This window comes from Mobula birostris, chromosome 4 (assembly GCF_030028105.1).
Source record: "Mobula birostris isolate sMobBir1 chromosome 4, sMobBir1.hap1, whole genome shotgun sequence".
Lineage (NCBI taxonomy): Eukaryota > Metazoa > Chordata > Chondrichthyes > Myliobatiformes > Myliobatidae > Mobula > Mobula birostris.
Genome location: NC_092373.1, coordinates 18,236,740 through 18,249,337, shown reverse-complemented (window position 1 = coordinate 18,249,337; position 12,598 = coordinate 18,236,740). Strand labels below are relative to the sequence as shown.

Below are 12,598 nucleotides of genomic sequence, written 5' to 3'. Positions count from 1 at the left end.
ATAATGAATTCAAAATTGTATCAAGACATTTTACAGGAGAATGTCAGGGTAGCAGTCTGTCACCTGAAACTTAAATAAAAGTTGAATCATGCAACAAGACGAGTAAATCAACAACAGAATGGTTTTTAAAAAAAGAAAATTTGTCGTTTGTAGTGACCGAGACAAAGTTCTGACTTTAATCCTATAGAAATGTTGTAGAAAGACCTGAAGCAAGCAGTCCACCAACATCCCAGAGTGGAAGCAGTTTTGTAAGGAGGAATGGCCTAAAATTCCTCCTAGCCGATGTGCAGGATTGATCAATAGTTACCAGAAATATTTGGTTGAAGTTATTGCTGTGCAAAGGGGGTCACACCAGTTATTGAAAGCTGGTGGATGGGACCTTATGTCCCTGTACCTCCTTTATGATGGTAACAGTGAGAAAAGAGCATGGCTTAGATGGTAGGATCCTTGATACTGCTTCCTTGTGGTAGTGCTCAGTTGTGGGGAGGGCTTTCCCTGTGATAAGCTGAGCTATATTCACTACTTTATAGGATTTTTCTTTCATGGACATTGGTGTTTCCATTCCAGGCCATGATGCAGCCAGTCAGGATAATCTCCACTGTGCATCTATAGAAGTTTTTTGAAGTTTTGGAAGATGTGCTGAACCTGTGCAAACTTCTAAGAAAGTAAAGGCGTTGCCGTACCTTCTTTGTAGTGGCACTTGCGCGCTGGTCCCCGGTCAGATCTTCTGTAATAATAATGCCATTCACATAATATTACAAAACAAACAGTGTGAAAAATGGAATAACGAGGTAGCGTTCATCCAGAAAATCTGATGGCAGGGAGGAAGGAGCTGTCTTTGTCGCACTGAATGTGGGTCTTCAGGTTCCTGTGCATCCTCCATGATGAGGATGAGAAGGGGCATGTCTCAGATGGTGACTGTCCTTCATGATCAATGCTGCCTCCTTGAGGCACTGCCTGTGATAGAGGGGCTTGTGCCAGTGATGGAGCTGGCTGAGCGTACAGCCGTCTACAGTCTCTGCTGATCCTGTGCACTGGACCCTCCACACCAAGCTGTGATGCAGCTGGTCAGAATGCTCTCATAGTCATAGTCATACTTTATTGATCCCAGGGGAAATTGGTTTTCGTTACAGTTGCACCATAAATCATTAAATAGTAATAAAACCATAAATTATTAAATAGTAATATGTAAATTATGTCCAGGACCGGCCTATTGGCTCAGGGTGTCTGACCCTCCAAGGAAGGAGTTGTAAAGTTTGATGGCCACAGGCAGGAATGACTTCCTATGACGCTCAGTGTTGCATCTCGGTGGAATGAGTCTCTGGCTGAATGTACTCCTGTGCCCAACCAGTCCATTATGTGGTGGATGGGAGACATTGTCCAAGATGGCATGCAACTTAGACAGCATCCTCTCTTCAGATACCACCGTCAGAGAATCCAGTTCCATCCCCACAACATCACTGGCCTTCCGAATGAGTTTGTTGATTCTGTTGGTGTCTGCTATCCTCAGCTTGCTGCCCCAGCACACAACAGCAAACATGATAGCACTGGCCACCACAGACTCGTAGAACATCCTCAGCATCGTCCGGCAGATGTTAAAGGACCTCAATCTCCTCAGGAAATAGAGACGGCTCTGACCCTTCTTGTAGACAGCCTCAGTGTTCTTTGACCAGTCCAGTTTATTGTCAATTCATATCCCTAGGTATTTGTAATCCTCCACCATGTCCACACTGACCCCCTGGATGGAAACAGGGGTCGCTGGTACCTTAGCTCTCCTCAGGTCTACCACCAACTCCTTAGTCTTTTTCACATTAAGCTGCAGATAATTCTGCTCACACCATGTGACAAAGTTTCCTACCGTAGCCCTGTACTCAGCCTTATCTCCCTTGCTGATGCATCCAGCTATGGCAGAGTCATCAGAAAACTTCTGAAGATGACAAGACTCTGTGCAGTAGTTGAAGTTTGAGGTGTAAATGGTGAAGAGACAGGGAGACAAGACAGTCCCCTGTGGAGCCCCAGTGCTGCTGATCACTCTGTCGGACACTCTGTCAAGAATTCGCATGTATCTATAGAAATTTACGAGAATCTTTGACGACATATTAAGTCTCCTGCGACTAACAAAGTAGAGCGACCAGCGTACCTTCATGGCTACTTCAATGTGTTGGGCCCAAGTTACATCCTTTGAGAGGTCGAGACCATGGAGCATGAAGCTAGTCACCCTTTCCACTGCTGAATCCCTCAGTGAGGACTGGTGTGTTTTTTCCCAACTTCACTTTCCTGAAGTTCACAATCATTTCCTTGGAGATGATGGCATTGAGTGTGAGGTAGTTGTTGTATTTCCTATTCTTCCAACATTCTGTGATTTTTCTTTGGTAACTTGGTCAGGCAATCTTGCTGCTGAATGGCCTATGTTGCAAGAGCAAACACTCTGTATGAAAAGTATCTATTCAAATAGTTCTGATGCAGAGCTTCAGCCTGAAATGCTGACATTTCCCTGGCCCACCTCCATGCCCACAGATGTTGCTTAAGCTGCTGGATTTCTCCAGTACATTAGTTGTGTCTCCAAATTCCAGCACCTACACTATCTAGTCCCTTCAGTTCATATACCCCTCAGAGTAGAACAGAAGCAAAATACTGCAGCAGCTGTAAATCTGTAATAAACAGAGAATGCTGGAACTATGCAGTAGGTCAGGCAGCATCTACAAAAAGACAAACCTAATTAGTCCTTTGGATGGATAGCATTTTACTGTAAGACCTGAGTAATTTTAGCACCTTATGGATAACTAACATTGTTAAAGTCGGAGTGGCACGGAACCTGCGTTCAATTCCCGCCACTGCCTGTAAGGACTTTGTATGTTCTCCCCGTGACTGCTTGGGTTTCCTCTGGGTCCTCCGGTCCCCCCCCCCCCACACTCCAAAGGTGTACCAGTTAGTAGGTTAATTGGCCATTGTATATTGCCCCATGATTAGGCTAGGATTAAATCGGGGGTTACAGGGCAGCACGGTTTGAAGGACTGGAAGGGTTTATTCTGTGCTGTATGTCAAAAAATAGCTAATAAATAAAGGCACTCTCCAGGTGCTCCGGTTTCCTCCTACATTCCAAAGACATCAGGGTTAATGTTAGATAGTTGTCGGCACCAGGCTGCCCCCAGCACGTCCTTGGATTCAGATGACCCATTTCAGTGAATGTTTTGATGTACATTTGACAAATAAAGCTAATCTTGATAAATGTCACTTTTATGCAAGGTTTAATTTTGATAATTGTCATCATCTCTGCAGTATTATTTACTTCCTTTCCCCTTGTACTTGCATCACAAGAGAAAGCTGAACAAACTTCCATCCCTACTCTCACTGCTGCTATAGTGCAAGTATTCTGTGAAGGATGTTTAATGAATTGTTGGGATCTTAAGTTGTTTGCTTGAAAAATGACCACAACTGATCAAAGGTGAGCCCATTTTAACTTGCAGCTCTGTTTTGTTGCAGGATGGTATGTTGGAAAGACATGAATACTTGACCTGGATCCTGGAGGTGCTGGAGAAAGTCAAACCAGCAGACGATGAACTTCTTAAGCTGCTGTTGCCTCTTATGCTGCAGGTAAGCAAGGATTCCCTTGATGAACTCATTCCTTTGGTAAGAAAGCAGAATGAATAATGCTGGTGTTCTAGGCACCAGGTCATTTACAAAGCTCCATTGAACTCTGATTAGGATAATTCATCTCTCTACATTCCAACATCTATACTCTCTTGTATTGTCAGTTCAAGTAGCCCTTGGGAGTAGAATTGAAGCAAATTTGCTGCTTGATACACAGCAATATGGCAAAGTGTTAAGTGTAATTTTTACACAGCGGATGTAGATACATAGAGCCAATTGCTAGACCAAGTGATTGAGGCCACAGCATTAGATACATTTAAGAAGTATATGTGCAGGTGTATTGATGACAAAAGTTTAAAGGGCTATAGGCCAACTGGTAGGAAATTGGATTAAGACTATAAGACCAGAAGACAATTATTTTACTGCCCGTTATGTCGCTGGCTTTAGAGCAGCAGTGAAGGTCCTCCATCTCTGGTGGTGTTCAGGGCTTCCTTCATCATGTCAATAGCTTCCTCTCAGTTGTCACTACTGTCAGTCATACAAGGCCTGGGTAGACACTCAGGAATGCCATTGCTCTCAGATGTTGAAGAATTCTTCATTGCTGTTTCCATAACAATTTTGTTTAACCAGTCAGGCTTGTTAGATCTGAGCTAAACACCTGGACCTGGAGGACTGGTGGAACACCCTTAGTCTGGCCTCTACCATTTGACCTGTTTGGCATGGGTAACCCAAACAAGAGCCAAAGCATAATGTTCTGACTCTCGCCAACATGGTTCTCTGGGTCATTGAGGTACGCAAGCCTCCAAACCACAACGAGTTTGTAGTCCTCTTGCAGGAAGACTGTATGACACACGAGCAGAATTAGGCATTGTGCCAGCTCTGTCATCCTATTATGGCTGATTTATTATCCCTCTCAACCCCAGTCTCCTGCCTTCTCCCCGGAACCTTCGATGCCCATACTATTCAAGAACCCATCAATCCCCACCTTAAATATATCCAATGATTTAGCCCCCACAGCCCTCCATGGCAATGAATTCCACAGATTTACCACCCTCTGGTTAAAGAAATTCCTCCTCATCTCCATCATAAAGGGAAGTCCTTGTATTCTGAAGTTGCTCCCTCTGAACTGAGACGCCTAGATTATGTTGACTGAACATTTTGGTTGTCTTGGATGACATGGGTAGCTAACACTTCACAGTGCCAGCAATTGGAAGATTAGGGTTTGGTTCCGCCGCTGTCTGAACGTTTTCACCGTGACCGCGCATGTTTCCTGCGGGTGCTCCCGTTTCCTCCCACATTCCAAAAAGCTATACGAGTTATGGTGAGTAAGATGTAGGCATGCTATGTTAGTGCTGGAAAAATGCCCACGGCACATCACAAATGATGCAGTTCACTACTGTATATGTTTTCATGTACACGTCACAAATAAAGCTGATTTGTAAAATGGCATGTATGAACAGAAGAGTCTTTTCAGAATCTAAATCAGGTTTATTATCACAGACACATAGGTTGTGAAACTTGTTGTTTTGTGGCAGCAAGAAGTTACAATAAATAAATAGTGTGAAAGAGGAATAGTGAGGTAGTGTTCATGGACCGTTCAGAAATCTGATGGCAGAGGGGAAGAAACTGTTCCTAAAAGCATTGAGGGTGGGTCTTCAGGCTCCTGTATCTCCTTCGTCATCGTAGTAATGAGAAGGGGGCTTATGCTGAATTGCTGGTGGTCCTTAATGGAGGATGCCACTTTCTTGGGGGACTTCCTCTTGAAGATGCCTTTGTTGGCGGCGATGTTGTGCCCATGATGGAGATGATTCAATTCTATGGCTCTGTAATGCCATATTTGGCCCTGGAAGGAGGTGGAATAATGCAGAAAGATTGGCCACTGTAACTTTAAAAGGAAGGTTGTAATGTGAAGGCTGTATAAGGCACTGGTGAGGGTTCACTTGGAGTACTGTGAATAGTTTTGTGCCTCTTATTTAAGCAAGGCTGTGATGACATTGGATAGGGTTCAGAGGAGATTCCAGAGAATGATCCCAGGAATGAAAGGGTTATCATTTGAGCAGGCTCTGGGCCTGTACTCGCTGGAATTCAGAAGAATGAGGGGTGATCTCATTGAAACCCATCAAGTGTTGAAAGGCCTAGATGGAGTGGATATGAAGAGGATGCCTCCTTTGGAGGTGTTGTCTAGGGCCAAAGGGCCAAGTCTCAGGACAGAGGGATGTCCATTTAGAATGGAGATAAGAAAGAATTTCTTCAGCCATGGGCTGGTGAATCTGTGGAATCCTTCGTCACAGGTGGCTGTGGAGGCCAGACCTTTGCTGGAGGTTGACAGGTTCTTGATTTCTCAGGGCATAAAAAGTTATGGGGAGAGGGCAGGAGGATGGGGTTGAGAAGGAAACGGATCAGCCATGATGAAATGCTGCAGCCGACTCAATAGGCCGAATGGCCCAATTCTACTGCTATGTCTTATGGTCTTTACAAAATGTGATCTAGCACTGACTAACTGATTTCTCCCTTTCTTTCAGTATTCAGAAGAGTTTGTCCAGTCGGCCTACTTGTCCCGTCGCCTTGCTTATTTCTGTGCGAGAAGGCTTTCTGCACTGCTGAGTGAAAGCTCTTCAAACCTTGTTCCTGCACATTCGCCTCATATGATTATTGGAGCAAGTAACCCTGCACTGGCAGCCCCCAGTCCTGCTACTCCCACTGCCATCATGAGCCCAGTGCAGCCGGCCCTCTCCGATTTCCATTCGTGCCCACAGCATCGTCCTTTAGTTTACGGTCTCAGTTGCATGTTGCAGGTGAGTGCCTCCTCAAAACATGGTCTCAGCTTTTGTAACTCTGAGCTTTCTGTAGCTCTCTGGCATTACCGGGTGTGAAATTACTTGTTATGTGGCAGCAACACATTGCAAGGTATAATAGTAAAAAGTGTGAATTACAGTGTGTGCGTAAAGTTAACTGCGTAGTGCAAAAAAAGTAGTGAGGTAGTGTTCATGGGTTCGGAAACCTGATGGCAGAGGGAGAGAAGCTATTCCTGAATCGCTGAGTGTCTGCCTTCAGGATTCTGTACCTCCTTCCTGATGGTAGCAATGAGAAGAGGGCATGTCCTGGGTGATGGGAGTCCTTAATGATGGATGCCGCCTTTCTGAGGCATCGCTCCTTGAAATATCCTGGATACCACGGAGGCTAGAGCCCATGATGGAGCTGACATCTAGTGAAGCCATGAAGATGGAAAGTGGCAGGAAGGTGTCAACAGATAGGTCGTTAAACCAAAATGTTACCACTGCTTCCCTCTCCATAGATGCTGCTTTACCTGCTAAGTATTTAGAGCAGGGTTGCCAACCTATTTATGCCATGGACCCCACCGTTACCCGAGGGTCCATGGACTCCAGGTTGGGAACCCTTGATTTAGAGCATTTTCTGCTTTATTTTAGGTTTCAAGCATCTGTAATTTTTTACTTTTTATGGTTAAATTGTAGTTATACTATATTACATAGTGTATTAGTATTAATAAACATAATCTAATTAATTTAATACTAAAATATAACATTAAATATGATACAACCTTATGCTACAATATGACATGCTATGATATAACATATTTTGTATATATTAAATATGTTACCAATAACAGATGAAGAAAGGTTTTGGCTCAAAACGTCAACTGTTCATTCCCATCTATAGATGCTGCCTAATTTCCTGAGTTCTTCCATCATTTTGTGTGCATTGCTCTAGATTTACGGCACCAGAGTCAGAGTTATTTTCACTGACATATGTCGTGAAGTTTGTTGTTTTGTGGCAGTAGTGCAGTGCCATGTGCAAACTATACTACAAATTACAATCAATCAATCAATCAATCAATCAATAAATAAATATATAAAGAGAACAACAATAGTGAGACAGTGTTCCTGGTCCAGTCAGAGATCTGATGGCGGAAGGAAGGTAGCTGTTCTTGAAATATTGAGTGTGTGCCTCCTCTCTGAAGGTACGAATGAGGAAAGGGCATTTGCAGCAACTGTTGAGTTCAAGTGGCTATATTGGTTTACAGAAAGCAGCACCACTTGCTTGTAGGGGATCATTCTTTCAGGTAGAGTAGTATTCTGAACACTAAGTTTATGTTAAGAGTGCACATGTGAGAGATTGAAGTTTAAGGAGAATCATAGTCATAGAAAAGTACAGCGCAGAAACAGGCTCTTCGGCCCATCTAGTTTGTGCCGAACCATTTAAACTGCCTACTCACCAGATTCATAACCCTCCATACCCGTACCATCCATCTACTGATCTAGACTTTCCTTAAGTGTTGAAATCACATGCATTACTTCCACTGGCAGCTCATTCCACACTCTCAGCACCCTCTGCATAAAGAAGTTTTCCCTCATGTTCCCCTTAAACTTTTCACATTTTACCCTTAACGCATGACCTCTGTTTTTAGTTCCACCCAACCTCAGTGGAAAAAGCCTGTCCTAGAGCTTTTTGGGAAATTCAAGGAAATATCTGATATTCTGCTCTGGTAAGAATAATTGATGATATACCTTATGTACTCTTGGAGAGAGAACTTGAGAAGAATTAACGGGGCCTCAAATCAATCGCACACTGAGAGGAATACACACAAAATGCTGGTGGAACACAGCAGGCCAGGCAGCATCTATAGGAAGAAATACAGTCGACGTTTCAGACCGAGACCCTTCATCAGGACTAACTGAAAGAAGAGATAGTAATAGATTTGAAAGTGGGAGGGGGAGATCCAAAATGATAGGAAAAGACGGGAGGGGGAGGAATAGAGCTAAGAGCTGGAAAGTTGATTGGCAAAAGGGATACAAGGCATACTGAGAGGCTCAAGTTGTGTGTCAGTTAGACTGGGCATCATTTCCCTAGCAAGTACCAGAGACATGAGATTCTGCAGATGCTGGAAATCTGGATCAGCCCACAGAAAATGCTGGAGGAACTCAGTAAATCAGGTGGCATCTAGGGGAAAATGAACAGTCGGTGTTTCAGGTTGAGAGCTTTCATCTTTGAAACAACTAGACAGAGTAGATGTGGAGAGGAGATTTCCTAAGTAGGGAGTCTAGGACCAGAGAGTACTGCCTCAGAATAGAAGGACACCTCTTTAAGGCCAAAATCAGGAATTTCTTTAGTCAGAGGGTGGTGTATCTGTGGAATTCATTGCTACAGACAGCTGTGGAGGCCAAATTATTGGGTACATTTAAGGTGGAGGTTGATTACTTGCAATGTCGAGAGTGAAACCCCTTTTTGATACTGGTAAGGAGATGTTCTTGAGCATTCTCCTGTGTTCATTCTCAGAGTAATGGAGCTTTTTCATTGTTGGCAGATTGAAAAGCTCATGAGTAGGCCTCAGTAAGGTCCAAAACCAATCCATTCCCTGAACAGACCAACGACAGCTGGGGTAGGGTGGAGTGGGTGTTGGGGAGGGATTGACAGCGTGGGAGATGGGTTCATGTCAAGTATGATTGTGGAGGAGTACCTCAGATTGCTTCCATTCCAGATCTGTGACTCCTGAAGTGGGTGAGGACTCCTTTGTGTGATCTACTGACTCTGTCACAAGTTAGCAGATGCTTGGTGGGCAATACATTCCTTCTGCTATTTTTATTTAGTTTCCATATCACAAAAGCTTGAACACTTCTGAACACTCCTCCGAGAATTTTCATGGCTCAGAGAAGATGTTGGACTTTATGAGGATATTTCAGGAATGTTATTGTAATGTTATCTTTGTTTTGTTGGCGATCTCCTTCTAAGCTCCAAGTTGAGCGATTGCTTTAGTAATCTAGTGTCGGGCATATGGTTGAACATAGAATAGTACAGCACAGTACAGATCCTTCGGCCTACAATGTTGTGCCGACCCTTAAACCCTGCCTCCCATATAATCCCCCACCTTAAATTCCTCCATATACCTGTCTAGCAGTCTCTTAAATTTCACTAGTGTATCTGCCTCCACCACTGACTCAGGCAGTGCATTCCAAGCACCAACCACTCTCTGAGTAAAAAACCTTCCTCTAATATCCCCCCTGAACTTCCCACCCCTTACCTTAAAGCCATATCCTCTTGTATTGAGCAGTGGTGCCCTGGGGAAGAGGTGCTGGCTAGCCACTCTATCTATTCCTCATAATATCTTGTATACCTCTATCATGTCTTCTCTCATCCTCCTTCTCTCCAGAGAGTAAAGCCCTAGCTCCCTTAATCTCTGGCAGCATCCTGGTAAATCTCCTCTGTACCCTTTCCAATGCTTCCACATCCTTCCTATAGTGAGGAAGTATGCCTCACTCACAGGATCTGGTCCAGCGTTGGGCTTGTTTGTCCGAAATTGGATTGCCTATTCTGCCAATGGATGGAGGATGTGGTGGAGAATGCTAGTGTGTCCATTGAAGGAGATTTGAAAAATTCCACCCTCTCCAGTGCAGCACATGCCCACATCCTTCTTTTCCTCTCTTTTCCTTAAACATCCCTTCCCCTGACCTGTCACTGCCTGCAAGTTCTCCTCTCCTCCTCCTGTTCCTGGCAATTGCAAATCACTTCTAAAGAGAGAGAAGTGCACAAAGCACTTGTAATTGAGTCACTTACACTGGCAATCCTACTCAAGAGGCTCTTAAGCTGTCATTGTCAATCAAAATGTAATGAAGAAGACAGCCTATCAAGTTGTGCTTTATAACTGACTCATGATAGTCCTCATCTTGGACTTAATGCAGGCTTCCAATCTAGAAGCAGTTCACTCTTCACTTTGTGAGAAAGCTCTTGCTCAGGAGATGTAATCCAATACAAAATAGCAATATAGCTGTTTTGACTTTGCTTTTGTGACCACAAACATATTCACAGTCCCATGGCATTTGGATGACATTCATTGTGTCCTCCCACGTAATGAGGACAAGAGATAGAGATTTATCATCTTCTCTCTGATAATGGATGTGGATAGAAAATATTTAATTGCAGCAAATAAAGTCAAAATGTACTGCAGCACAGAAACAGGCCCTTCAGCCCATCTAGTCCATGCTTAGCCCCATTGACTTCACCTGGATTGTATCCCTCTGTGATGGAGCTTGCTCGGCAAACACACTCCCTACACATGCACATTCACACACAGTTGCTCTGTCATTCTGCTGTCGATACGCTGAGTGTACGCACTTCAATGTCTTCCCCAGTATATTGGGGCTGAAACTGAGCTGATCTGCTTGGGTTGGTTTTGTGGCACCTTTCCCACCATGCATGGTAGAATATCCCATTTCTTTAGTAATAGGGATGTGTAAATCTGTATAGTTTCTATATTGTACTTAATATGATTGTAACTACATTATGGGGTGCATAATATTCTAAGTTATGTGTAGTCTTAAGTTAACTTTCAGGGTAATTAAAGATGGTATGTCCTCATGCTGAATAAAAGGGACTCTTTGCTCTTGCAGGTGGGGGGAAGAGATCAGGGCTGCCAGGAGTTCACACTGGACAAAATATGGAGCTGTTACTGTGCTTTCTGTTAGAAACCATTTTGTAAATATTGTCAGTTTTCTTTTTGTTTTTTTTTGTAAAGTTTGATTTTTGACACCGAATAAACACCCATGAGCTAAAGTGTTAAGTGACTCCAGCTGTTTTCCTTTGGTCATGACCCATGTATAGTGGCGGTGGTGGGATGGCCAGGTGCAAAGGGGTGCGTTTAACTGGGAGAAGAGTGGGTTTGCGGAAACCCCCTGAGGGTAATAATGGAGTAGAGTGGCATAACCTCTGAACCCTCCCAGAAAATATGTTCAGACAATTTTTGTCTGCCCAGGAGAGGAGAAATAATGCTTTTAGGAAAGAACTCCAGAGTTCTTGGAAGAATCTCAAAATGCCTGTCATTCAACAAGGTAACAATATTGGGAGCTATCTCCTCGGGTTCGAGAGGATGGCCTGGATATGGCAATGGTCAGAGGAGGGGTGGGACTGCCAGCTGGTGCACCAACTGACAGGTGAAGCTCTTGAAGCCGATACTGCAATGGATGAAGAGAGGCCAACAGTTACCCTGACCTGAAGGAGGCGCTGCTGGCTAAATTTGATATCTTGGCAGAAGCCTATCATGAAAGCTTCCGTTCCAGTACTCTACCACTGGGGAGTCACCCACAGAGACGTAACATCACCCGAGGGAGTCTCTACTGGCAATGAATTCAACCAGAGCAGAAATCCAAGAAGAACACATTGCTGTGGAGTACGTGCTGTGGGTTCTTCCTCCAGACACTAAAACATGGGTTCATAAGCACAAGCCCACAGATCGACTCACTGCAGCCTGCCTTGCCCTGCAGTTCCCCAGTGTCCACAAGGGGCGCCATCATGACTATTTTCCCAAAGCAACAGGGCCTCTAACCCCCCAAGGGACTCTCTGGGTAATTTTTATGGAATTAGGTAGTGGGAAGATCGAGGGCAAAGTACCTCTGGTAGTTTTTTATAAAAATTTATTTGCTATCGTTGTCAGCAGCCAGGTCATAAATCCTCTGTGTATCCTGTCAAGAAGCCCAAATTGTCAGGTGTTAGATTAGATTAGGAGAACACGCAGTCCTCTTTTATTGTCATTTAGTAATACATGCATTAAGAAATGATACAATGTTCCTCCAGTATGATATCACAGAAACACAAGACAGACCAAGACTGAAAAACTGACAAAAACCAGATAATTATAACATATGGTTACAACAGTGCAAAGCAATACAGTACTTTGATAGAAGAACAGAACATGGGCACGGTAAAAAATGTCTCAAAGTCTCTCGAAAGTCCCAACATCTCACGCAGACGGTAGAAGGAAGAAAAACTCTCCCTGCCATGAACCTCCAGCACCACAAACTTGCCAATGCAGCATCCTGGAAGCATCCGACCACAGTCCGACTCTCGGTCTGTCCGAAAACTTAGAGCCTCCGACCAGTCCTCCAGCACCCAGCACCGAGCACCATCTCTGCCGAGTGCTTCGACCCTGGCCCCGGCCGCCAAGCAACAGGCAAAGCCGAGGACTTGGGGCCTTCCCTCCGGAGATTCTTGATCACAC

General features: G+C 44.2%; 1 protein-coding gene across 4 annotated transcripts in view; it reads left to right on the top strand.

The window, feature by feature from the left end:
- The window catches only part of LOC140196181 (mediator of RNA polymerase II transcription subunit 12-like protein), a 720,072-nt gene that overhangs the window by 113,093 nt on the left and 594,381 nt on the right, over positions 1-12,598 (top strand). For all 4 annotated transcript variants that reach the window (XM_072254957.1, XM_072254955.1, XM_072254956.1 and 1 more), the window contains exons 7-8: positions 3,484-3,594; positions 6,114-6,386. In XM_072254957.1, coding sequence (XP_072111058.1) covers positions 3,484-3,594; positions 6,114-6,386 — 384 coding nt within the window. The remainder of the gene's footprint in view (positions 1-3,483; positions 3,595-6,113; positions 6,387-12,598) is intronic.